At 47.3% G+C, this 25,848-nt stretch overlaps 2 protein-coding genes across 7 annotated transcripts in view; one reads left to right on the forward strand and one right to left on the reverse strand.

Moving 5' to 3' along the window:
* LOC105476152 (junctional adhesion molecule 3) overlaps positions 1-9,119 on the forward strand; it is a 73,474-nt gene extending 64,355 nt beyond the window's left edge. For 2 of the 3 annotated variants that reach the window (XM_011731813.3, XM_011731814.3), the window contains exons 4-9: positions 1,373-1,525; positions 1,948-2,150; positions 3,087-3,186; positions 5,638-5,767; positions 5,855-5,909; positions 6,529-7,859. In XM_011731813.3, the coding sequence (XP_011730115.2) occupies positions 1,373-1,525; positions 1,948-2,150; positions 3,087-3,186; positions 5,638-5,767; positions 5,855-5,909; positions 6,529-6,564 (677 nt within the window). In that variant the 3' untranslated portion in view covers positions 6,565-7,859. Of the gene's footprint in view, positions 1-1,372; positions 1,526-1,947; positions 2,151-3,086; positions 3,187-5,637; positions 5,768-5,854; positions 5,910-6,528 lie in introns of all 3 variants that reach the window. The other variant, XM_011731815.3, reaches the window with a different exon arrangement.
* LOC105476153 (non-SMC condensin II complex subunit D3) overlaps positions 8,020-25,848 on the reverse strand; it is a 72,321-nt gene continuing 54,492 nt past the window's right edge. For all 4 annotated transcript variants that reach the window (XM_071075860.1, XM_024791078.2, XM_071075861.1 and 1 more), the window contains 11 exons: positions 23,893-24,030; positions 23,445-23,578; positions 22,775-22,974; positions 19,017-19,127; positions 17,174-17,356; positions 15,602-15,768; positions 15,210-15,349; positions 14,332-14,409; positions 10,635-10,709; positions 10,486-10,546; positions 8,020-10,398 (listed from right to left, as the gene is read on the reverse strand). In XM_071075860.1, the coding sequence (XP_070931961.1) occupies positions 10,290-10,398; positions 10,486-10,546; positions 10,635-10,709; positions 14,332-14,409; positions 15,210-15,349; positions 15,602-15,768; positions 17,174-17,356; positions 19,017-19,127; positions 22,775-22,974; positions 23,445-23,578; positions 23,893-24,030 (1,396 nt within the window). In that variant the 3' untranslated portion in view covers positions 8,020-10,289. The remainder of the gene's footprint in view (positions 10,399-10,485; positions 10,547-10,634; positions 10,710-14,331; positions 14,410-15,209; positions 15,350-15,601; positions 15,769-17,173; positions 17,357-19,016; positions 19,128-22,774; positions 22,975-23,444; positions 23,579-23,892; positions 24,031-25,848) is intronic.

The following is a 25,848-nucleotide window of genomic DNA, read 5'->3' on the forward strand; positions in this document are numbered from 1 at the left end:
CCTCGTGATCCACCCGTCTCGGCCTCCCAAAGTGCTGGGATTACAGGCTTGAGCCACCCCGCCCGGCCTTCATTTCTTTTTATGGCTGAATAATGTTCCATTGTAGATATACTACATTATTTTATCCATTCTATCGACGGATAAAAAAAATGGGTTGTTTCCACTTTTTGGCTATTATCAATAATGCTGCTATCAATATTTGTTTACAGGTTTTTGTGTGAACCTAAGTTTTCATTTCTCTGGGATAAATGACCAAGAGTACAATTGCTGGGTCTTATAGTAGTTGCATGTTTAGTTTTTTTAAAAACTGACAGAGTGTTTTTCAAAGCTGCTTTACGATTTTACATTCCTACCAGCAGTGTATTTCCCCACATCCTCACCAACACTTGTTATTGTCTGACTGTTTAAGTTCTGACCATCTTAGTGGATCTGAAGTGGCGTCTTGTGGATTTGATTTGCATTTTCTGGTGACTAATGATGTTGAGGGTCTTATTTGTGTATTTTCTTTGGAGAAATGTCTGTTCAAATTTATGTCCATTTAAAAAGATTTTTTTTTTTCTAGAAACAGGATCTCACTGCATTGCAGAGGCTGGACATGAATTCCCAGGCTCAAATAATCCTCCCACCTCAGCCTTCTGAGTAGCTGAGACTACATGTGTGCACCACTGCACCCACCCTTATGTCCAGTTTTTAAATTAAGTTGTCTGCTTATTACCGAAGTGTAAATTCTTTCTTTATTCTGGATGCTAGGCTGGATGGATGATTTGCCGATGTTTCTCCCATTAGGTGGATTGTGTTTTCACCTGCCTTTGTCCTTTGCATTTTGATGAAGTCCGGCATAACTGTTTTTAGTGTGTGCTTGTGCTTTTGGTGTCATATCTAAGAAACCACTGCCCAGTCCAAGGTCATGAGGGATTTATGCTTATGCCTTTTTCTAAGAGTTTTACAGTTTTAACTCCTGTGTATATGGAGAGAGAGAGAGGTTCAACTTGATGTGTTTGCAAGTGGATATCAAGTTATCTCAGCATCATTTATGGAACATTGGTTGTTTTTCTAGTGGTATTTTTTTCTATTCATGGGCAGTCCTTCCTGGAAATGAGGAGGAGGAGGTGAAGTTCCTGGCTTTAATGACAGAGACACATGGTAATGAGTGCGTCTTGCATACCAGGAACAATTTTTGGTGTTTAGGTTACAGGTAGGAATAGGTCATGGTTCCTGTCCTTAGAGAGTTCACTTCTGTACTCCGGAATAAAAATAAAAATTGATCTGCAGTCTTCCTTGCTGTGGCATCCAGTGCTGGCCCCAGAAACCACCCTCTTCAAGTGGCTGATTTCTTTAAAGAGTTTTTTAGTGCCTCGTGTCTTTTCTGTAGGAGACTTGGCAGGTCGTGCAGAAATACTGGGGAAGACGTCCCTGAAGATCTGGAATGTGACACGGAGAGACTCGGCTCTCTATCGCTGTGAGGTGGTTGCTCGAAATGACCGCAAGGAAATTGATGAGATTGTGATCGAGTTAACTGTGCAAGGTAGGAGCTCGTGCGAAGATGAGACATTGCCGCCATTTTCAGGCCTCACGAGTCTGTAGCCGTAGGATGCATGAGATCAGGTAGTGTCTTGGTTTCTTTCCTTCCAGAACTGTGTCCCTGAGGGCTTCACATGGCTCAGGGAGGGGAGAACTGTCGAGAGCCGAGACTGCCTGAGTTGGGGGTAGAGGGTGAGAAGGGAAGTGAAGTTCTGTCACTTCCTTCCACCAGCTGGAGAAACTTTAACATACAGGAGGGTGGGAGGCAGTGGCGGCTGGTCAGTCTGCAGTTGTGATCCTGGGAGCGGCAGTGGCGCAGGAACCCGAACTGGCTTTCTTGTCTTTGGAGCTGATTTCTTGTGGGCTTTAATAAGAATAGAGCCCTGTTGCTGAGATCTTCACCACCACCCCCTTCTTTTCCTACAGTGAAGCCAGTGACCCCTGTCTGTAGAGTGCCGAAGGCTGTACCAGTAGGCAAGATGGCAACGCTGTACTGCCAGGAGAGTGAGGGCCACCCCCGGCCTCACTACAGCTGGTATCGCAATGATGTGCCACTGCCCACAGATTCCAGAGCCAATCCCAGATTTCGCAATTCTTCTTTCCACTTAAACTCTGAAACAGGCACTCTGGTAAGATCTCTTCTAAGAGGTGAGAATGGAGATGTCTTTGTTGGGGCAAGAGATGCTTATTGTGAAAATAATAATTATTAGGAGAGATACTGAAACTTCTTGATAAAACAGGTGCTAAAAATCTAGAATGTTAGGGATTCTACAGGAAAAATGACCCTTCTTCCTTTTATAAACAAGTACATTCTTAGGGGGTAAGAGAAAGAAACCATAGATTGAGACTGAAGAGGGATATTAAGCAAACGTTACTAGGGCCCTGATCGGATAATTAACTGTAAAAGTCATTAGACAATCGGGGAAATTCGATTACTAGCAGGTATTTGATGATCTGTTAAGCAATTATTAATTAATTTAGGCATGATAAAGGTATTGTGGTTACGATTTTTTACAGTCTTCTAGAGATACTGAAGTATTTATGGATAAAAGGTGTTTCAAAATAACCCGGCGGTGGTGGTGGGAGGTGGGGCAGGAGAGAAAACAGATTGGTCATGCACTAGAGGACAAAGTGCAAAGCACACCAGGCTTTCCTGTGCATGTAGTTCTCTCCTGGGAGGTACCTTCTGGTCTGTGGACTATCCAGCTCCACGTAGTCGTCAGACAGATTGTAATAGGGTCCTCTGTGTTCATTTTGCCAAAATGTTGCCCAAGGAGCAGTCATCATTGAAGAGCCCCTTTACCAGAAGAAAAGCAAGGCTCCACCTCACATTTTGGATGTTGCCGGGCTTTGGTGCTTCCAGTCCCAAGGGGATTGGTTGTTGGGGAGCTCTCAGGCAGGTGTCCGGGAGTGGGTCAAGGGAGGAACATGCAGTGCTGGGGAAGCCACGGGGAAGCCGAAAGCAAGTGAGCAGGTGTCGACCTAGTTCTGCACCCAGCTGGATGTGCTCTCAGAAGTCGGCCCCGTGATTGGTCCAGTTATTTACTTGTCATTCCCTGAAACAGGTGTTCACTGCTGTTCACAAGGACGACTCTGGGCAGTACTACTGCATTGCTTCCAATGACGCAGGCTCAGCCAGGTGTGAGGAGCAGGAGATGGAAGTCTGTGAGTTCTTTTTTGAAAAGGTTTCATCACAAGACTGGGAAGTGAATAGAACAATTTAATTTACTTAATCAGCTTAGAGAACTCTTCTGCCATGGGTTAGCTTTCTTCTGGAGCCGACTAGATCCACCAGCACCCACTGGACAGTGAAGGGAAGGTTGAGAAAACCAAGTCCAGATAAGCAGGTCCTCAAAACAAAACCTTCGGGGATCTGCGGGTATTGGGAACGTGGCCAGCCTTGTAACTTTCACTGCGAGTTTAGTAAACTCCATTCTTTGGTAATTGATAGAATTATTAAAATGTAAGGTGGTGTCAGGTCTCCAGAAATTTATCCAGTTACAACCATTTTGTAGAAAACTGACAGAGTTTTAGCCCTAGTAATTTTACCTGCAGACAAAGCTTTAGCCCTTAGAGTAATATTATCTCAGGGCTCTGGTTCCCCTAAAGGAGGGGTATTGAGAGGAGGATGGGGGCAGATAGGATGTGTCCAAATCACTTGGGGAGCTTTTTTTTTTTTTTTTTTTTTCCCTTAAAACAGCAGCAGCAACAAAACCACTCCAGCCTGGGCGACAGAGTGAGACTCCGTCCCCCTAAAAAAGAGAGAGAGACAGGGTCTTGCTTTGTTGCCCAGGCTGGAGTGCAGTGGTGTAATCACGGGTCACTGCATCCTCAAACCCAGATTTCAAGCCATCCTCCCATCTCCGTCTCCTGAGTAGCTGGGACAACAGACACACACCACCAAGCTCAGCTAATTTTGTTTTTTGTAAATACAGGGTCTCACTGTTGCCCAGGCTGGTCTCAAACTCTTGGCCTCAAGCAGTCCTCCTGCCTCAGCCTCCCCAAGTGCTGGGATTAACAGGCATGAGCCACTGTGCCCAGCCAGGAGCGTTTTTTTAATCTCTTCCTCCTCCCTATTTGTAGCTACCCTCAGAGCAGCATTTTCCAAAACTGCCTGGTGATAACCATTTGGGACCACTGTTTCACATACAGATTCGAGCCCACCTCAGACATATGCTAGAAATCTGTGTGTAAGACAAGCATTCCGAATGATTCTTCTCGTTTGTCACATTTGAGAAACTCTGCTTTCGGGTTGTTTTCTCCTACAGTTTTGCCCCAGACCTATTTTAGCCTATTGACTTTTGATTGATGAAACTTGGGAATTGACATTTTAATATCAAAATTGCATGGCCAGGCGCAGTGGCTCACACCTATAATCCTAGCACTTTGGTACGCTGAGGCAGGTGGATCACCTGAGGTCAGGAGTTCGAGACCAGCCTGGCCAACATGGCAAAACTCTGTCTCTACTAAAAATACAAAAATTAGCCTGGTGTGGTGGCGGGCGCCTGTAATCCCAGTAACTTGGGAGGCTGAGGCAGGAGAATCCCTTGAATCCAGGAGGCAGAGGTTGCAGTGAGCTGAGATTACACCACTGCACACCAGCCTGGGTGACGGAGCGAGACTCTGTCTCAAAAAAAAAAAAATCACAATCTTGGCTCACTGCAAGCTCTGCCTCCCGGGTTCACACCATTTTCCTGCCTCAGCCTCCCGAGTAGCTGGGACTACAGGCGCCCGCCACCTCGCCCGGCTAATTCTTTGTATTTTTAGTAGAGACAGGGTTTCACCGTGTTAGCCAGGATGGTCTCAATCTCCTGACCTCGTGATCCGCCTGCCTCGGCCTCCCAAAGTGCTGGGATTTACAGGCGTGAGCCACTGCGCCCAGCCTGCAAATTGATTTTTAAGTGTACATTCATATTTGAGAACCAATACACTAGGATAAAGGAGATTTTTTAAAACTCCAAGTTACTTGGCTCTTGTTGATAAATTCCCTGCAGTTTTCCATGTGTTGCTTGCTTGAAGGAAACGACTGCCAGAGCCCCATGTGAAGGTGACCCAGTGCTTTTGCTGAGTGTACAGACATGAGAAAGGGTTCCAGGGGTCTCCTCTCAGAGGGCGTATAGATCGGAGGTCAGGCAGCCAGCAGAGGCAGAGCTCTAGTTCTTACCTAGGATTCTTTACTTTTAAGTAAGACTTGAAACTAACTTTCTTCCCCACAGCAGTCCACAACAGAGAGGCCCTAGAAATTAGGGATTCTTTTCTTCCTTGGGATCCTGGCTCCTAATCTTGTCCTCATAACCATCTCCCCCATAAGTAATCTCAGGCATTCAGCCAGAGGATTTTTAAGCCTACAGTGCCAAGCCCACTTGAATACAGTTTTCAGTGTAACTGCATTTCAGCTGTAGAAGTCTCAGTACTTTTCACATGTGAAGTTAGGAGTTATGGTGTCCTATATGTTCTAGGCTAGAAAGATTAAGTTCTCTCTTCTAGCTGGGGTAGGCCTGAGGGGGCAGGGGGCAAGTGGGTTTGGGGTGAAGGAAGGAGGCACAGCAGGGTCAGGGCCTTTTTAAAGAACAGATAGTGTGTATCATGGCTTTCCCCAAACCTCCCTTTCTTCAGATGACCTGAACATTGGCGGAATTACTGGGGGGGTTCTGGTTGTCCTTGCTGTACTGGCCCTGATCACGTTGGGCATCTGCTGTGCATACAGACGTGGCTACTTCATCAACAATAAACAGGATGGAGAAAGGTGAGCCTGCCTTATGTGAAAAAAGGGAAGTTCAAGCTGGCGATCATATAACAACCCTGTTGCTAAACTGCTCTCTTCTCCTCACAGTTACAAGAACCCAGGGAAACCAGATGGAGTCAACTACATCCGCACTGACGAGGAGGTAATCATTTAGTAAACCTGGAAATCTAGGTGTACCCAGCAGGGAAAACAGCATTCCTCCTTGGAAACCACACAGGTCTCCTAGGAAGATTCCTGAGTGATTGTGCAGCTCCTGAGCTCCTCGGCCCCTTCACAGTCACACACACACATACTAATGGGATTTGTGCTTTGCAGGCGCTAGTGATGGTACTTTTTAAGAATGATTATTTGGGCCGGGCGTGGTGGCTCAAGCCTGTAATGCCAGCACTTTGGGAGGCCGAGACGGGTGGATCACGAGGTCAGGAGGTCGAGACCAGCCTGGCTAACACGGTGAAACCCCGTCTCTACTAAAAAAATACAAAAAAAACTAGCCGGGCGAGATGGCGGGCGCCTGCAGTCCCAGCTACTCGGGAGGCTGAGGCAGGAGAATGGCGTGAACCCGGGAGGCGGAGCTTGCAGTGAGCTGAGATCCGGCCACTGCACTCCAGCCCCGGGCGACAGAGCGAGACTCGTCTCAAAAAAAAAAAAAAAAGAAAGAATGATTATTTGATTTGTATTTAGCCCATGTTAGACTTACTCAGTGTTTTTCCCTTCTTGCCACCAGACCCCTTGATGGCTTTAACTGTGTGTTGGCTTTGCAGGGCGACTTCAGACACAAGTCATCGTTTGTGATCTGAGACCCGCAGTGTGGCTGAGAGCGCACAGAGCGCACATGCACATACCTCTACTAGAAACTCCTGTCGAGGCAGCGAGAGCTGATGCACTTGGACAGAGCTAGACACTCATTCAGAAGCTTTTTGTTTTGGCCAAAGTTGACCACTACTCTTCTTACTCTAACAAGCCACATGAATAAAAGAATTTTCCTCAAGATGGACCCAGTAAATATGACCACAAGGAAGAGAAACTGGGTGCGTTCACCGAGTTGGGTTCCCAATCTGTTTCTGGCCTGATTCCCACACGAGTATTAGGGTGATCTTAAAGAGCTTGCTCACGTCAGTGCCCCTGTGCTGGGCCCTGTGAAGCCAGCGTGTTTACCACTGGTCGTTCAGCAGCCAGGACAGCACCCTGTGAGCCGGCGAGGGGCCGTGCAGCACCAGCAGCGCATCCCAGCGGGCACCCAGAACGGGCTTTGTATGCAGCAGCCTCTTCATTGGCCGCAGACACCACTGCAGCCTCTTCTCAAAGGCTCTGCTGATCGGTGTCGCAGTGTCCACTGTGGAGAAGCCTTTCGGATCAGCATTTTGTAGAAACCACCGAAGTCAGGGAGGCAGATTGGTTGCTGGAAGAGGGATCTTGCCTGAGGAACCCTGCTTGTCCAACAGGGCGTCAGGATTTAAGGAAAACCTTCGTCTTAGGCTGAGTCTGAAAGGGTACTGAAATATGCTTTTCTATGGGTCTTATTTTATAAAATTTTGCATCTAAATTTTTGCTAAGGATGTATTTTGATTATTGAAATTTCTATTTAAACTGTAAATATATTGTCATACAATGTTAAATAACCTATTTTTTTAAAAAAAGTTCAGCTTAAGGTAGAAGTTCCAAGCTACTAGTGTTAAATTGGAAAATATCAATAATTATTTTACCCAAGGAATCCTCTCATGGAAGCTTACTGCGACGTTCCTTTTCTTGCACAAGTTTTAGCCTTTTTCACAAGGGAACTTTTGCGGTCTACACATCAGACCGTAGTTGCTTAGGAAACCTTTAAAAATTCCAGCTGAGCAATGTTAAAATCAGTTTGCATTTCTTCAAAAGAAACCTCTCAGGTTAGCTTTGAACTGCCTCTTCCTGAGATGACTAGGACAGTCTGTACCCAGAGGCCACCCAGAAGTCCTCAGATGTACAGACAGACGCCAGTCAGCTCCTGGGGTTGCCCCAGGCGCCCCCGCTCTAGCACAGTGTTGCCTCGCTATCTGCCAGGAGGCCCCGCCATCGTTGGGCCCTGGCAGTGGCTGTGCCCCAGTGAGCTTGACTCACATGGCCCTTGCTTCTTCCAGCACAGCTCTAAGGTGGGCACTCCAGGGACACTGGTGTCTTCCACGTTGTGTCCCAACTTTGGGCTCCCGTAACGGACCTTTTTGGTTATGGATGGCTCACAAAACAGAGCCCCCACTGCTATTTTTTTTTTTAAGTTTGTTTAATTATTTGTTAAGACTGTCTAAGGCCAAAGGCAATTGTGAAATCAAGTCTGTCAAGTACAATAATATTTTTAAAAGAACGTGGATCCCACTGTTCCTCTTTGCCACAGAGAAAGCACCCAGACGCCACAGGTTCTGTCTCATTTCAAAACAAATCATTATGGAGTGGCAGCCAGTCCAGCCTTTTGAAGAATGTCAGGTGGAGCAGCCAGGTGAAAGGCCTGGCGGGGAGGAAAGTGAAATGCCTGAATCAAAAGCAGTTTTCTAATTTTTGACTTTAAATTTTTCATCTGCCGGAGACACTGCTCCCATTTGTGGGGGGACATTAGAAACATCGCTCAGAAGCCCGTGTTCTCAGCCTCACACGCCCTGCCGTGCTGGATTCAGGACTGAAGTGCTCTGAAGCAAGGAGCTGCTCAGGAGGAGCACTCCACTGTGTGCCTGAAGAGTGGCTCTCACTAGTCACCTTGTCTTTCAGCTTCCAGTGTCTTGAGTTTTTTATACTTTGACAGCTTTTGTTTAATTGCATACATGAGACTGTGTTGACTTTTTTCAGTTATGTGAAACACTTAGCTGCAGGCCGCCTGGCAGAGGCAGGAAATGCTCCAAGAGTGGCTCAGTGCTCCTTGGTGTCTTCTGCATGGCATCCTGGATACTGAGCATGCGAGTTCCCTCCATCATTGCCACCGTGGTAGAGGGATGGCTCCCCACCCTCAGCGTTGGGGAATGACGCTCCAGCCTCTTTCTTGGTTGTCATAGTGATAGGGTAGCCTTACTGCCTCCTCTTCTTACACCCTAAAACCTTCCACACTAGTGCCATGGGAACCAGGTCGGACAAAGTAGAGAGAAGTGAAAGTGGAGTCTGGGAAGTAGTTGCCTATAACAGACTAGACAGAAAAGGAACACTTGTGTATTTTAAGATACGAATGTGACTCAAGACTCGAGGCCGATACGAGGCTGTGATTCTGCCTTTGGATGGACGCTGCTGTACATAGATATTACAGACTTGTACTAACACACCTGTCATTTGGTATTTGTTTAACCTCATTTATAAAAGCTTCAAAAAAAACCCAAACATTGCTTCATTCTTTCTTGTTTGCTCTTGTGTTTGTCTCTTCTTCCTGGCATTTCAGTGGTTAGGCGCGCGCACTAAAAATGCTGTCACCCATCCACCAGGGGAGTCGGTGCCTGGGCAGAATGTCAGCCTGTGTGCTCCAGAGCAGTGCTGCGCCTCTCCACCACCGAGTCCACCTGCGTTGCAGTTCCCACTTAGGATAGCAGGGGCAGAGCTCAGTGGCATCCCATCCATCCCCCAAACCAACCAACGCACATAATCACTTTGTACTTTTGCTTTTGTAACACTGGGATTAAAAAACAAGCCAACTGCATTTCTTTTTGGATATTCTTGAACAAAAATATCGTTAAGTTTACCCAACAGAGTGAACAGAAGAGACTCAAGCCGTTCCCCCATCATGGGAGCAGCCCTTAGCAGAGGGCTGCACAAATCGGCATCAGTGCTGCTCTGGGGAAGGCCGCAAAGCTATTTTTTCACAAGCAGCGATGCTGTTTATGTCTGTTATAGAAAGCACATGGCCTCTGCATGGGCACAGATCAACTGCCCCTCAAGACAATCATTTTTTTTCTAATAGGAAAGATTTGGTTTCATTCCTCTAACATGCTTTACGTAAAATTAAAATGATTACCAGTAAGAGCTCTGTTCTAAAAACAGAAACATTCTATTTACTACTGGAAGGCTGTATTTATCCTAAACATTTATTACTTTTAGAAAGCTGTATATTTTTAAAATTTGCAATTATAAATAATAGAAAAAATATTACAATCAATATTTTGTCATTACAGATGGGAAAATATGTACTATAAGGAATTCAAACAAGTTAACACAGGCTTGATTTATATAAAAGAAAGCTGAAGTTTTTAAAGACCAGATTATAGCTTCTCTGCATGGGCTTGACACTTTCAAATGGAATAAAGTTATAATATTAAATAGATTAGGCTTAGGGTAAGAAAATCTAAATTTGGCACATCTCTATTTTACAGTGTTTAACCATATATATCATACAGCATAGAAAGGGCTGGCCGGCTAAATGCAGGTGAGTGCCAGGCCCCTGAGGAGGAGCTCTCGTGTTCCACAGCAAAGCGCTGCCCAAGGACTGCGGGAAGTGATCCAGCTGCCTGTCCACACGGAGGACACGAGACGGCTTCCTCAGGGGCTCTTGCCTGCCCGGACACTGGTGGGGACGCGCTCTTCAGTTGGCTGTTTTCAGAGGGGGCTTTCGCAGGGACCTCCTGCTGCAGGCTGGAGTGTCTTTATTCCTGGCTGGAGACCTCACATTCCACTGCTGAGGCTGTGGGGGCCTAGGGAAAGGACACACGCAGTCATTCTGGAACTCAGAGAAACCCTGAAAAAAACATCCACCTCAAAAGGAACACTGCTAAACTTACGGTTTATCAGGCAATGATAAACATAAGATGTCATTTCCTTGACTCCTGGCTTCAATTTTCTCTAAAAGGGATTTAAACAAACAAATTCAGTTTTGCCAGAACCTCAAAGGCAGCGCATATATCAGCCCAGAAGGAAACCAAGAACTTGCCTTTGGCTGATGAAGGAGTCCGTGGTGTCCCGATGTAACTGACCCCTGCTCCAAACGTGACATCATTGATGCTCTCTGCATAAAGGGGAAACACCACTGTGAGTGGAGGCAGAGGGAGCGGCTCCAGTTGTGTGTGTGACGTAGGCACGGTGTCCACATCGGTGTCCCAGTGGCGGCCCTCAGACCTCCACTGGACCCTGTCCCAGGTCCTGGCAGGGATGAGGGCCCCTCCTGGGGACGCTCCTTTCCGTCTCTCTCACCGCAGCCCTCCTTAGGCACTCGGCTGGCCCCTGGGCCTCACTGTTCACGCCTCTGGCTTCCCTCCCACCCCATCTTCCATGATCACCCCTGTCCCAGTGACCGCGCTGTCCCACTCACTACACTTCCTACGGTGGCTCACCCAGATTCCCCGAGGACAATTAACTCCTTGCCTCTGCACCTCCACGCGTGCCTGTTAGTTTCCACCAGTGAATGGACCGTGCAAGCTGGAAATGTGGCACCGTGAGCAGCTCCTCCACATGGAATCAGCAGCCAAGGCCTGTCCCTTCTACCTCCAGTCGCCACTTCCTCCTGTCCCGTCGTGCCGCACTGGGAGCGGCTCAGTCCGCCTCACCCCTCGCCCTTGATTTTTCATGGCACCTACCCCCCTCCAGTTTGCCCTCAGGAACAGGTGAACACCGTTTACGAGCAGACTCCACCGCAACTTGGGTGTGAATTCTGGCTCGGTGTCTTACCAGCTGTGTGAGCTGCTCTGAGACCCTCAGGTTTCTGCATCTCTTACGTGGGTATAAAAACAGCTACCTCACTGGGGGGCTGCCAGGACGACATGAGGTTACCTTCACCGAGTGCTTAGCATGGTGCCCAGGACGACAGGAGGTTGTCTACACCGAGTGCTTAGCATGGTGCCCAGGACGACAGGAGGTTATCTACACCGAGTGCTTAGCATGGCGCTGGCTGCAAGGGCGTGCTCAAGAGATGTTAGCGGCCACTGTCATTTGTCAGCAGTATCCTCCCTGCGTCACTGGAGTTATGTTTAATCAAGAAGCTGGTAAATTTACTGCCCTGCTTTAAGACACCTCGATGGCTGTGTTCCTAGGAGAGCCTGATGCACCCTCAGTCTCAGCTGGTCCCAAGCTGCCTTTACAGACTTAGCTGTTATGCTGAGGTGCATGTGCCCACACACGTCCACCCTCCTGCATCCCTTCCTCAGCAGGCCCTGTCTGCACATCATGCTCCTCTGCCCCTCCGCCCCATCTGTCTACACACGCCACCCGGTCTTGAGGGCCCGGGTGGTGCTGAACTCGGTGCATAAGCTGCCAGCAGCACACTCCCAGGAACAGCACGGGCTGGGCGGCCGCTTGCTGATGCCACTGAACCTGCCGCCTTTCTGCAAGACTCGCGAGGAGGCAGCTTCAGCGCTCTCCCCGTTCCCCACACGGTGTCTTCAGTACAGACCGTCTTCCCATTTACATTTTAAAGCCCATCAGCGCACTGCGGTGTACCTGATGGCTACTTGAGTGTCATTAACAGACAATGGCAGAGAATTCTATCCTCATCACTGCTAGATCTGCTTATTCTGTTTCTGTCTCTCCTTGTACCCTCACGTGAAATTCCCTTCCTCACACACACGCTGCTCTTCCTGTTTGGAAGCCCATATGTGCTCCAGGAAATTAGTCTCCCACCTTTACAGAAGCACGGGTGTGGGGGCTCTGACATCCCCCATGCACTGTGCGTAGAATCAAAGGCAGCAGTGTCTGTGCCACCCGAATGATAAAGTAAGAGGGACTTGCTAAAACCCCACAGATTTTCAGTTAAAATCCTAGCTCTGAAAAATGAGTAATTTTCATTTCCATTTAGCAAAACCACTTTGAACTGGTGCACCACGGTGCCGAACTGGGCGGCGGCTTTCCTACCAGCTTTGAAGAGTTGAGACATTTCCTGACAGTCACCCCCTTCTGAACTAAAAGTTGCCAAAAGAATCCGAACGTATAAACCACAGAGAAAACAGGACTGAGTGCTTTTAAGCTATCTAACAATCCTCCCAGGAAGGAGAGCTAATAGGAGACCTCCAAGCACCTCTTCCTGGTTCAGTATAAAGAGAGATGGCCAGAGACTGCATCAACAGGAATATTATGTCCAAGAGCCTGGAGCAAGAACAAGTACTCTACCAACTCAATGACACCGGGGCGCCCGATTTCCAGCACGAAGCCTGGCTCCACACAGGCAAATGAGGGCAGCATGCACACTCCACGCCAGGCTGCACTGTGGAGGAACATGGGCTGCTAGGAAACCAACCCAACACTGACATCAGGGACTCACAGGATGAGCACAACTCAAATGAGATGCATTCTCCCCGTTGCTTCAGCATATGGCACCTCACTGCCAAAATAGAAGCTCTTGGCGCTCCTGAGCCAGGAACATCGAACACACAGCAAGCTCTACACACAGAACATCGCACCTGTCCACAACGCAGGATCCCAAATTACCCACTGCCTTTAATGACATATGCCATCATGATCCAGTTGTCGTCTGAGGGTGGGGGTGGGATAAATTCCCTTCAAAGGGGGACCTGGATGAAAATTATCTCTAACCTGTTAACTATTCTAAGAGATCACAGCATCAGTGTGACAGAACCAAATAAGCAAGTAGCCAGAATACAGCAGGTGCTCCATACACGTGAGCTGACTGCAGTGGCGACTAAACGCACGGCATGACACCTTGCTGCTCCGTTACCAGGAAGGGCACCTTAGCACACTCTCAGCTCCCCTGCTGCAGTCAGGAACAGGAGACAGGCTGGAGAAGGGGCACGAGAGGTGGGATCAGAAGGCCTGGGCTCAGCACCCAGCTATGCCCTCCCAGAAATCTCCCGCAGGAGACCTCTGACACCTCCCAGGTTCCAGGCACTGTGGGGGGCCCTGTGGAAACAGTGAGGAGTGGAACAGCCAAGACGAGTGGGGCTGGATGCAGCTTGCCGAGGGCACCGTGCACAGGCGGGCGCAGAGCGAGGGGCACGCAGGACACGCAGGCAGGGCCTGGCCACCACTCCGCAGACCTGGGACAGGAAGCGTTTCTTCCTGTAAGAGCTTTCTCAGAATGATGGTTTTATGAGGTTTGAGGCGACATGAAGCTATCAAACAAGATAACAGGAAAAGAAGACTCGACTCTCCTAACTCACCTGTTTTGAAATAAAAGGAAAAGAACAGACAGTAGGAAAAAACATGGAGGGGAATGAGACACAGGCTCCGAGCAGATCCTCGGGTCTCTGGTCTTGGCAGTTGCAGAACATACGTGGTACCTGCTGGTGCTGACGTCTGCCCGCCCCGGGAGCAGGCCCACCCAGCAGCGCCCAGTGCACCCGGACAGCCCGGAGACACTGAGGGCCGCCTCCAGAACAGACCACTGGGTCAGTCACCCGACCTACCTCTGCCTCAACGGCACTGTCTGCCCCACGGAGGCCCGCAGGCCACTGTGGTGTTTGACTGACTGACTGTAACAACAGTGGAACAACACACTCGGTCAGTGCTCATGGATCAAGCTACCGTGGTCCCTGTGAAACATTCCACCTCAGCAATGCACTCACGGTTTTGACCATCAGGACTGCCCTGCTCCGAAAGGAGTTTTACTACAACTCTAGCAAACACATGGCGACCGCAGGAGAGACTGAGGAGAAGCCCGTGTGTTCCCATCGGTTACTCACTCTCAGGGGTGCTGATGGCCCGCTTAGTCACATGCTCAATCGTGCCGTTTGACTCATGCTCCAAACTGTATGAAGACACTAGGATAGAACAGAAAAGTTGTAGCTGTCCAGAAATACCCCCAAACAATAATGAAACCAAAACCACCAAATGAGAAAACATACCTGCAAGACATCAAGTTAAAACTGCTAGTATTTAAAATCTTCTTATAAAGAGGCAATTCAGGAAGAAATACAAATAAATGATAAACATGAGAAAAAACGTCCATTCTCATTAGGATTCAAAAAAATAAAAGAGTCTAACTCGGCATGAGTGAGAGAGGACAGTCTGACACTATCCAACGTTTTAAAATATCCGTGGCCTTTGACCGCTGGGAATTAATCCCAAGGATTACATACATACAAGGCTCTATGTACAAGGATGTTCACTGTGCCAGTATTTACATGAAAAAATTGAAAATCAACATTTCAAAGAACAGGATAGTAATAAATAAGTTATTTCCACAGACACAATGCTGTAAAGCCACTGGAAGCAAAGGTTTGAAAGAAAAGTTCATGGAAGCTACATCTGACTTAAGTATGCAGGGAAACAGGTCATAAAACAACGCACACACAGATCACAATTCCAGAAACAAAACACGTGTGTAAGAGGAACAGAATGGCTGGAGGAAGGAACGCCTCATTGCTATGGGTAAGTTTCATCTTTCCCTCTATTTTCCAAATCTCCTAGAATAAATATGCATTGTTTTATTACCCATGATCCTAAAAGCCCAATTAATGTTACTTGTTTTAAAGATAAGAAAACGAACCGTTTTGAAAGGAATGAGAAGTAGTCGTGTTCTGTGTCTTGATCTGTAAATGCTCTACTCTGTCTGGCTTACCCTGATTGCACGTTTTCTCTGGGCTTCCAGAATTTAAAGTGAAAGGCAGCACTCCTAAGCTCCGACTCCGATGCCTGCTCTTTGACTCCACAGCTTTCTTGACAGAATTCAGGATTGCAATGGTGCTCAGGGACATGGGTCTGTGGAGAACAGCCACGCGCTGACTTTCTCACTGCAGAGGTGACAGTGCTGCACCCCGTCCCCACGTGCCTCCTCTCTGGCGCATCCCTCACCCACACTCACTCAAACCTCCCAGGGCAGAGTGCGGAGGGGGTGGCAGGCCAGACAATGACAGTGCCTGTCCTGCCCATGCTTGGTGGGAGGGGTGGGGACGCCTCTGAGAACATCGCCCCAGAGAACCAGCCCTGATGTGGCCTCCAGGGGCTCTTTACCTGGCTTTGGGCAGCAGCCTCTGCAACGGCCCAGTTTCAGGTGCAGGAGACGACACCGGTACGTGGCCAGCACTTGCCCTGTGTGTGCAGGGCTGGCTCACGGCAGGTGACAGGGCGGGGTTGTCTTGGCCAGCAGGAACTGGCGCTGTTTCTAAACACGGAGCAACCTGGCAGAGAAGATAAAGAGTATGAACCTTCTAATACTTTTTAAGTTTTTAAAAATTGATATATGATAGTTGTACATGTTTTAGGGGGTCCATGTGCGATTTTGATACATGTGTACAATGTAACGATCAAATCAGGGTAATTGGGATCTCTGTCACCTCAAACATGAGTATCTTTTCTTTGTGTTGGGAACATTCCAATTCTTCTATCTACTTTGAAATATACAGTAAATTGTTAAACTATAATATCTCCACTGTACTGAATACTAGAATTTATTTCTTCTATCTAACTGTATTTTGGTACCCATTAACCAACTTCTCTTCATCCCCCTTCTCCCACCCCTTCCCAGCCTCTGGTAACCACCAAAAATCCACTCTCTTAACTCCCAGAGATCCACTTTTTTGGTTCACATATATGAATGAGAACATACAATCTTTGTTTTTCTGTGTTTGGCTTATTTCACTTAATATAATGTCTTCTACAATCATCCATGTTGCAGCAGATGACAAGATCTCACTTTTTATAGATGAAAAGTACTCCATTTTATATATGCACCCCATCTTCTTTATCCATTCATCCACTGATGGACATTTAGGTTGTTTCCAAATTTTGCTATTTTGAACAGTGCTGCAATCAACATGGGAGTGCAGGTATGTCTTCGACATCCTCATTTCCTTTCTTTTGACTATACAGTCGGCAGCGAGGCTGCTGGCTCATATGGTAGCTCTACTTTTAGTTTTTTAGGAACCTCTATACTGTTCTCCATAGTGGCTGTTCTATTTTCCATCCCTACCAACAGTGTACAAGCCGTTCCCTTTCTCCATTTTAACACTTTTATTGGAATACAATCTTCACATACTATAAGCAAGTCCATAAGCAATGTACTTTGAAGCCTTATCAACGCTGGGTAAGTTGAATTTCCTTTTCAGAAACAGAATACTGTGAGAAAGCTGCCACTTGTAGATGCTGTGGCATGACATAAGAGAAAAAGGAGTACGCTACTTTGTGCTCATTGGTCTTTCCTACAAGAGATCTGCCTGCATTCCTCAGGACAGTGAGCAGCAGCTCTTCCTAGAAATGGCCATGGGCCAGTCTGCTCTCAAGAGGGCGTGCTGGGGGAAGATGCGAACACACTGACACACCCTGGCAGACCTAGGATCTATAGTCACCAGCCTCTGCTGCTGCCAGCTCACTTCCTGCACCACATCCTCGTGGAAGGGAGGTCTGGAGCACAGTAAATCCATCACAGACAGAAAGGCACAAGGGAGCAGCCAACAAGCAGCACTCTCGAGGCCTTTGGGCTGACTAACCTCTGATGACGGAGATTTTGAGAGGTGCTAGACAACAGACTGGTAGCAGACAGCAGACTGGACTGCCTGGTCACAGCACAGTGGGCCCCACACCTACCTGTGCCACAGGTGCCACCTCGGCACCTCCAGCCGTCCCAGTCACATCTGCATGCTTTGCTAGCTCTTGCTCCTGAGCCAGCTGTTCCTGGTACTTCTTCATGTCATACTCAAGCTCTGATGCCAGCTGTTTGTCAACTGCAAAGAAGTCCTTGACCTCATCTCGGTAATCCTGCATCACCTCCTAAAACAGACCCAGGAGCATCCTTTAATGTTTTCTTGAATAAAAAAGTAAGCCCTAAACCCCCATGACACACCTTTGCCTATGTTACAAACCTGCACATCCTGCACCTGTACCCCTGAACGTAAAATAAAAGTTAAAAAATAAAAAAGCCCCCAACATGACTTGATAAATAATAATAGGAACAATAAGACTGACATTACTGAAAGCAGACATTTCCATTCCAGTGACTAACAGTACAGTGGTACATTTGGAGCAAACACCACTGGCCACACGAGCAGGTAAATGTGTGAGTAACTAACAGCTCACTTTCTCAGGAAGCATCCTGGCCATCTGGCAGTTAATGGGCGATCTCTCCCAGGTTCCCAGTGGGAGAAAGACATGCTCAGACACGGCCTCTGGAGCAAGTCCCAGGATGCCACGGATCTCAACGCTGCTCCTCTGTCTACATTAGCCTCCCCACTGGCTCTCAGGGGATTACAACTAAGGTTCAAATCCCATCTTTGTGTCTTCTGAAGATTTTACAGAAAACCTTTTCTCATACCTAGGGAAGAACATTCTTAGGTCTTAAAGAGGGCTGCCAGGAGCAAGACCACTTTGCTAAGAGAAAGAACCATTCCACCTAACAGGAACAGGGAGAAAAAGACACTGCAGTTCCAACTAGGAGGGAAGTCTCAACAAAGAGAAGGGATCCATGCACTCTTCCAGCTGCCACTAGGAGTGGGTTCTACAGGCCAATGAAGAGACTCCCTGGAGCTGCTGACAACAAGCAGCGTGTGGCCGTCCTCTGGGTGTGAGCTCACAAGCAGGAGGAAGACTTATTTTTCCTAAGTGCTTAAGTAGTCTATGTAGGATCTAAGTTGTTTTTTTTTTTTTTTTTTCCTTTCTAGGGTCTAAAGCAGGGCAATAAATACAAGAATACTTGGAAGTTTTTATTTTTATCATACAATGAGACTATCTTTCCTACCTTAGCTTCCTAGTATAAAAAACTATTTGAAAATGTATATTCAGCGTAGCTTTTATTGAGGCCTTTAGTGGAAAAAAAATTGTAGCATTTTTTACAGAGATATAACTGCTGAATTAAATAAAAACTACGTCGCATTTATTTCTTAGTAAAAGATTTTGCCAGAAAGATCTGAGGCCCCACTTAGGTCTGCCCTGCAAGTCAACACATCCTGGGTTTGTTCAGACTGAGCTCCTCATGGTCCCCTTGCTTGACAAAGAATTCGGCCCGGTGACGGCAGCTCCCAAGGCAACTCCTGCAGGGCAGTTATTTCCTGACCTTGTGAATCTGAGTCAGTGCAAAAGGTAAGCACCCTGAAATCAAACCCGAAGACTCACTTTCACCTTACCCCCCAGCAGCATGAACGAAGATGACTGGGGAAGTTTTCCAGATGGACTCGAACTCCATCAAGGGAAGACTTGCTTGGCACAGTGGGCCGGCTCTTCACAGCCCTGGCTGTACATCCAAGGGAAGGAGCGGCTTTGATGGAACCCACAGCCAACCCCCAGCTCCACAGCAGTTACCAAGGTAATGCTGGGTTTGCAGAATTTGGGGTTCTAATCATTCACTGATTGCCTACACCGTCATAACTGGCAGAAGATCCTAAGTAATGAACTGGTAGGAGGACAACCACCACAAAAGCACAGGCTCCACCCTTACCCGGAGATACTGCATGAGTTCCCGCAAAGCTGGAATCTTATTTTTCTCTAGCACAGTCTTCAGGGAGATGATAATTGGAATAATATTTTCTATGAAATTCCTTTTCTGAACCTGGTAACACAAAGACATGTTTTAGGTGTATGAACTTCTGAAAGACAAAGGCCTCTCCTTGATCTAGTTCTTTGAGTAGAGCCACCCTAGCACACTATGTAAGTTTATTTTTGCTTTTCATTATGATCCTGGAGATGTAGAGGACCTCTGCTTTTCTCTGGGAGACTCTGTAAGCATTACCTCAAAACACTCCAAAGGCTTTGTAAGATAGGGTGGGGACAAATACTACTCATACATTCCAAATGGGGAAAAAGAATTTAGAAACACGTTGAGTAGCTTTTGACAAAAGCCCCAAATCTCCACAGAAGACCCTGAGGGACCTTGGCTCTGGCTCCACATTCAGTCCTCAATTCAACACCCTCCCCTTGGAACAGAAGTCAGCTGGCTCTGGCTACCCAGAGGGACACTTTGTATTCCTGCTGGTGAAGGGACAATGGTCTAAAAATGGCAAAGCGTAAAGACAGTCAGCTGTCTCTCGCTGTCTGTACACATCTACAAAATACTATGAATTTATATATATAGTAACTGATTTGACCAAGTCTTCACATTTTACCTTGAATGATCACTAACCACAAATATTCTGCAGTGAATCTCTTTAAATTAAAAAAAAAAAAGCACTATAGTAGCCCACATACGCAAGATTTACCCTCCTGAAGCTGAAAGTACTCTTTTCCTTCTCATTTAAAGTCTCTAGTATATGTTTCTTCCTTGTAAACCATTCATTTCTAAAAAAGTCTTATCAGAGTTCCTGAAACAGGAGGACAACAGGTAGAGAAATAAGCAATTTAATAAACCCAGATGTGAGCAGATGTTATGTTCAGGAACAGTCTTAAGAAGTGGCTTCCATGCATTCACTTGACAGGTATTATCAAGCACCTTCTCTGTTCAGGCAAAGAGCTAACCCTCTGGGGATGCAAAATGAAGCCAAGCATCCCTGCCCTCCAGCCGCTTCCAGACAGTGCGTGTCTCAAGGGAAGAGGTGTTAAGTGGCAGGCTGTTAGAGAATTTAGGTACGGAGATGGGATGCCTAAGGAGTGCATGGCCATCTGATGGATGGTCCTGAGGATGTGTGGAGAAGGGAGGATGGGTGGGTGAGGGCGCTGTAGACATTAGACCCTGAGGCAAGAGCACAGGAGCAGGGTGCAGCTTGCAACTGAGGTGCAGATGGCAATTTGAAGTGGCGAGGTTGGAGGTGAAGACGGAGGGAGGTATGGGAAAGGTGGAAGGCACACCAGAAGTTCTGTTCACCTTGAAAAAGAAGAATGAGGGTTTATTCAGAAGATGATAGGAAGCCACCAGCATAGTTTATTAAAATTCCACTAGTGAAGTATAACATATGTAATAAATTTACCTATTTTAAACAAACAGTTCCATGAGCTTTGACAAAAGTCTATATGGAATAAACAGCACCACAGACCACTCACCATCTATCACCCAAAAGCTTCCTGCCACCCCTCACAGTCAACCTGCCTTTAGTCTGTTTCAGATAGAATAAAATGATCAAATTTGTACTTAAGAAAGACTGCTGGGCCAGGCACAGGGGCTCACACCTGTAATCCCAGCACTTTGGGAGGCCGAGGTGGGCGGATCACAAGGTCAGGAGATTGAGACCATCCTGGCGAACACTGTGAAACCCCGTCTCTACTAAAAATACAAAAAAATTAGCCAGGAGTGGTGGCAGGTGCCTGTAGTCCCAGCTATTTGGGAAGCTGAGGCAGAAGAATGGCATGAATCCGGGTGCAGAGCTTGCAGTGAGTGGAGATCACGCCACTGCACTCCAGCCTGGGCAACAAAGCGAGGCTCTGTCTCAAAAAAAAAAAAAAAAGATAAAAATAAAAATAAAAATTAGACAGGCAGAATGGCAGGGGCCTCCAGTTCCAGCTACTCGGGAGGCTGAGGCAGGTGAATGGCGTGAACCCAGGAAGTGGAGCTTGCAGTGAGCTGAGATTGCGCCACTGCACTCCAGCCTGGGCGTCAGAGGGAGACTCTGTCTCAAAAAAAAGAAGACTGCTTTGGCAGCAAGTTGGGACGTGGCTTGTGACAGAAAGAAACCAGAAACAGAAGGGTGGTAAGGAAACCATGGAAATAGGATAAGCTTAAATAAGGTCAGACTACAGAGAGAGATTGGTAAGAGAAAACAGGCAGCATCTTGTGGCAAGATATTATCAGAGTCTGTATCCTTGGGGTCAAAGGCCTTCAGGGGCCAGGTGGGAAATACACATTGGCAATCCAGGCTAGGACAGAAACACACAGGCCTGCAGAGGCCTGCGGCAGCCAAGCTCTGCCCCAAAGTCATTCAGATCCAAATTCTACACTTCCTGCCACAAAAGCCTCAGCCTGGCACACCAGACTCCAGTCTGCAGGAGCACCATGAACTGTGGGAGAAAGAGGAGGTGAAGAGCAGAAGGAAGAGATGACTGAGTGAGTTTTCACAGAGTAAGTCAGAGACACCTGGAGCACGTCCTGGCAGCAGGCGGACCTGAGCTCAGGCTCATGAGAAATGCTGGAGCAGGAGACAGATTTCAGAACTGTCACCACCTGGCAAGAGTGAAAGCCACCAGTAAGAAGGAAGTCAGCACTAGAGCATGGCACCAGGATTCCAGGGACAACAGGGAAGCCAGTAGATGGTGGGAAGAGTGGGACAGTCACTTGTGAAATGAGCTTAGGGGAGCTGTACACTCACTTGTGACATGAATTTAGGGAGCTGCACACTCACTTGTGAAATGAACTTAGGGGAACTTCACACTCATGAAATGACCTTAGGGGAGCTGCACACTCACTTGTGACATGAGCTTGAGGGAGCTGCATACTCACTTGTGACACAAGCGTAGGGAGAGCCGCACACTCACTTATGAGATGAGCTTGGGGGAGGGGCACATTACTTGTGAAATGAGCTTAGGGGAGTGGCATGCTCACTTGTGACCTGAGCTTAGGGGAAGCTGCACACCCACTTGTGAGATGAGCTTAGGGGAGCTGCACACACTTGTGAGATAAGCTTAGTGGGAGGGGCATGCTCACTTTTGAGATGAGCTTAGAGGAGTGGCACACTCACTGGTGCGATGAGCTTAGGGGGAGGGGCGCACTCACTTGTGAGGTGAACTTGGGGGAGCTGCACACTAATGAGACGAGTTTAGGGGGAGGGGTGCACTCGTGAGATTAGCTGAGGGGAGCAGCACGCTCACTTGTGAGATGAGCTGAGGTGGAGCTGCACACTCACTTGTGAGATGAGCTTGAAGCAGCACGCTCACTTGTGAGATGAGCTTAGGGAAGTGGCACACTCACTTGTGACATGAGCTTAAGGGGAGCAGCACACTCGTGACATTAGCTTAGCAGGAGTTGCACACTCACTTGTGACATGAGCTTAGGTGGAGGGGCACACTCACTTGTCAGATGAGCTTGGAGAGAAGGGCGCACTCACTTGTGAGATAAGCTTCGGGGAAGGAGCACATTCACTTGTGAGATGAGCTTAGGGGAAGGAGCACATTCACTTGTGAGATGAGCTTAGGGGAGCTGACACTTGTGAGATGAGCTTGGGGGAAGGGGTGCCCTCACTTGTGAGATGAGCTTAGGAAGAACTGCACACTCACTTGTGAGATGAGCTTGGGGGAGGGGCACGCTCGTGAATCTTAGGGGAGCAACACACTCACTTGTGAGATGAGCTTCTTCTGAGCTTCCTGCATGACTACATTTGCCAAGGCCATGTCATCTTCTTCCATAAGGAGGTCCTTGTCTGGTTTATATCTCATTGCCAAAAGCTTGATCTCCTTTGAGCTGAGGACCTCGAATGTGTCTGAGAGTAACTCACTGGCATCCAGGTCCAGGGGTAGGATGCCATCAGCAAAGCACGCTGAGAGAGAGAAAGAGAGAGAGAGAGAGAGAGAGAGAGAGAGAAAAATGTGAGCTTCTGTGAAATCTCTGGCCAGAGAGGAGGTGTAATCCACACAGCTGGGGGCTGTCTGAGGCTGTCAGGGGTCTTGCCCAGAGAGGAGGTGTAATTCACACAGCTGGGGGCTGTCTGAGGCTGTCAGGGGTCTTGCCCAGAGAGGAGGTGTAATTCACACAGCTGGGGGCTGTCTGAGGCTGTCAGGGGTCTTGCCCAGAGAGGAGGTGTAATTCACACAGCTGGGGGCTGTCTGAGGCTGTCAGGGGGTCTTGCAAGGGTGTTCTGTCTGGGGCACAGCTGATGCCAGAGAAGGACAAGATGACAGGGGTCTTCCTGCAGTGCCAGGGTCTCCCTTACTAGAGGCCTGCTGGGCCGTTATCAACAGAGCATTTCATTTGCAAACACACACATTTTCTCCCACACACTGGGCTTACCCAAAATACTAAGGCAGATTTTGGAAGTGATGTTGAATCGCTGTTCATCTGTGAAGTGCTCTAAAAGAAATTTGTAGATTTTCATTCGTCTCTCTTTGTTTGACTTTCCCTTCAATGAAAACAGCCGCTTCTCTCTGTGGCAGAATAGGACAATTTTACTGCGTCACGTGGGCACGGGTGTAAGGGATTTAACACTGCATTTTAACTGCATCCTAAAAGCTGTATACCAAAGACTCAAGTGCACTACAGAGATCCCAGTGCTCATCGCAGGCACTGCCCTTAGGAAGCGATTCTCACGACTGCATTTTCTTATGCCATCCTGCCAGGCCACAGTAAAGACCTGGAGCAGGGTCTGTGTCCAACCACTATATGCAAAGAGCCAAACCTTCCCCAGATTCCCCCAGCTCTTACCCAGATATAAGGAGACAGCCTTAGCTGCTTCACTGACCTCTCGGACTGGGGGAACTTGTTATACTTCTCATGCTTCTCATAGTTATTGAAGTGAAAAATACACTCAATGAAGTGCTGGAAGAACATGACAGGGTTCCTCTTCAGTAACAGGTGAGCCAGGCAAAACTCCCCGAAGCTGCAAAGGTGAGAGAAACAAAGAGGGAGACCCATTTGCTACACACCAACAGTCTCTGAATACACCAAGAACTCTGCTGAGCAGAAGACAGCTGTACATAAGCGAAGGGATTCAAAATCTATCCCAACACACAGCTCCCTTGGACCCGAAGAAGACAGAAATTCCGCTACTTGGTCTGTCCTTGCTCCACGGCTTGCTTTCTAATCCGAGCGTATTTTTTCCCCCAGGTTTCCTTTCAAATTTAACGGAAGGTGTTGTCATCCAGCTGCAGTTCAAGTGGGGAAAGCAATCAACCAACTTAACCCCAATGCTGCTTCTGCAATTAGAGGCCAGTGGTCTTACAGGACTGATGCAATGACAACGGTCATTCACCTCCCAGCTTCAAGTTTGTTGCCCACAATTATGAACAAAAAACAATTTTAGTAACTGGAACTTATTTCAAGAATAAGGATTAATGACAAGAGCTTCACAGTTTGGATCAGGAAGACAAGTTTCCTCTGCAGAGCAACTGACTCAATGCGCTTTGAAATCACCAGCAAGCCCTGGGCACTCTCCTTCCACCCACGCCCTCAACACATCTGTGCAATGCTGCACATGGGACACAGACACCACCAGGACCCCACCAAAATGAAGATTTCCAATGCCTGATGTAAACAGGCAAACTGTTTGACTACAGGCCACCGGAGAGTTTCTGTTCATCACGAAAGTAGGTGACAGAACGCCAAAGCACTGATTTTTGCTCAGGGGTTAAACTAACATGGTGTAGGGCTCACTGTGATCCACTCACACTGTCAAGGCCAGTGTTTTAATTGAATTTCAGAGCTCAAATGCAATTTCCACCCACACAGGAGCACCAGTCAGCTCTCCTTGGGAGAGGAGCAGCATCAAAGACTGTCCAGGAGACTGACCTCTCCTTTCCCCAGTGGTGCTCCTTATGCCAAAATTCAAATCAGTTTGGGTTCACAGCACACATATCAATTAAAAATCAGAGAAGGTAGATGAGAAATCATGATGGAAGTAAGCCTAGATAAAAATTCCACTGTAGATAATTACACCTTGACTATTCACCTAGGAAACAAGGGAGCAGCTTGACCTAGAAATATGAAAACAAAATAAATAAAACTGTATTTAATAATGAGAATTCCATGTGGCAAAATTCAATTAAGGACAACTAGAAGCACCTGTCTGATCTAAGAGTAGTCAGTTATGTTTTGTACAAATTATGTTGTTTAATGACCCATGTTTGAAAGGCAAAGGTCATAGCATCAGATGAAGTTCTTTCTAAACATGGGTTACTTTGGCAAGCCATCTGTGACAGGAATGAAAAAACCACTGAACAAACAAGAATTTATCTTCTGTGGTATTTTATTATAGTTAATCCATTCTGGCATGGCAGTTTCTACATTATGCGAACTTCCTCCTCAGAAATGAAGTCACATATACGAAAATATAAAGCCAGATAGAATCAGCAAATCTTCCACAAGAAGAGGGTGCACTCTGAGTTTTGACTTGATGTCAACGCCAATCGACTCAGTTTAGGTCAAGAATACATGTGGGTGGAGGTGACCAACAGGCACGATACTGTGGAGTTTAAGCCCTAGTGAAAAACTTGCTGAACCATCTATACAAATACATTCCATAGCAACATAAAACCATGCCAGGATTCACACGCTCAGGGCTGATAATGTAGTCACAGAGCGTTCCAGCAAGAGAAACTGGAAGCCACAGCCAATGTGTGATATCCACAACTCATCTTGGCTGCTGTATTCACTGGGACTTTATTAAAATGGCAAGTTTCAGCCTTGATTAGATTAAGAT

This window comes from Macaca nemestrina, chromosome 12 (assembly GCF_043159975.1).
Source record: "Macaca nemestrina isolate mMacNem1 chromosome 12, mMacNem.hap1, whole genome shotgun sequence".
Lineage (NCBI taxonomy): Eukaryota > Metazoa > Chordata > Mammalia > Primates > Cercopithecidae > Macaca > Macaca nemestrina.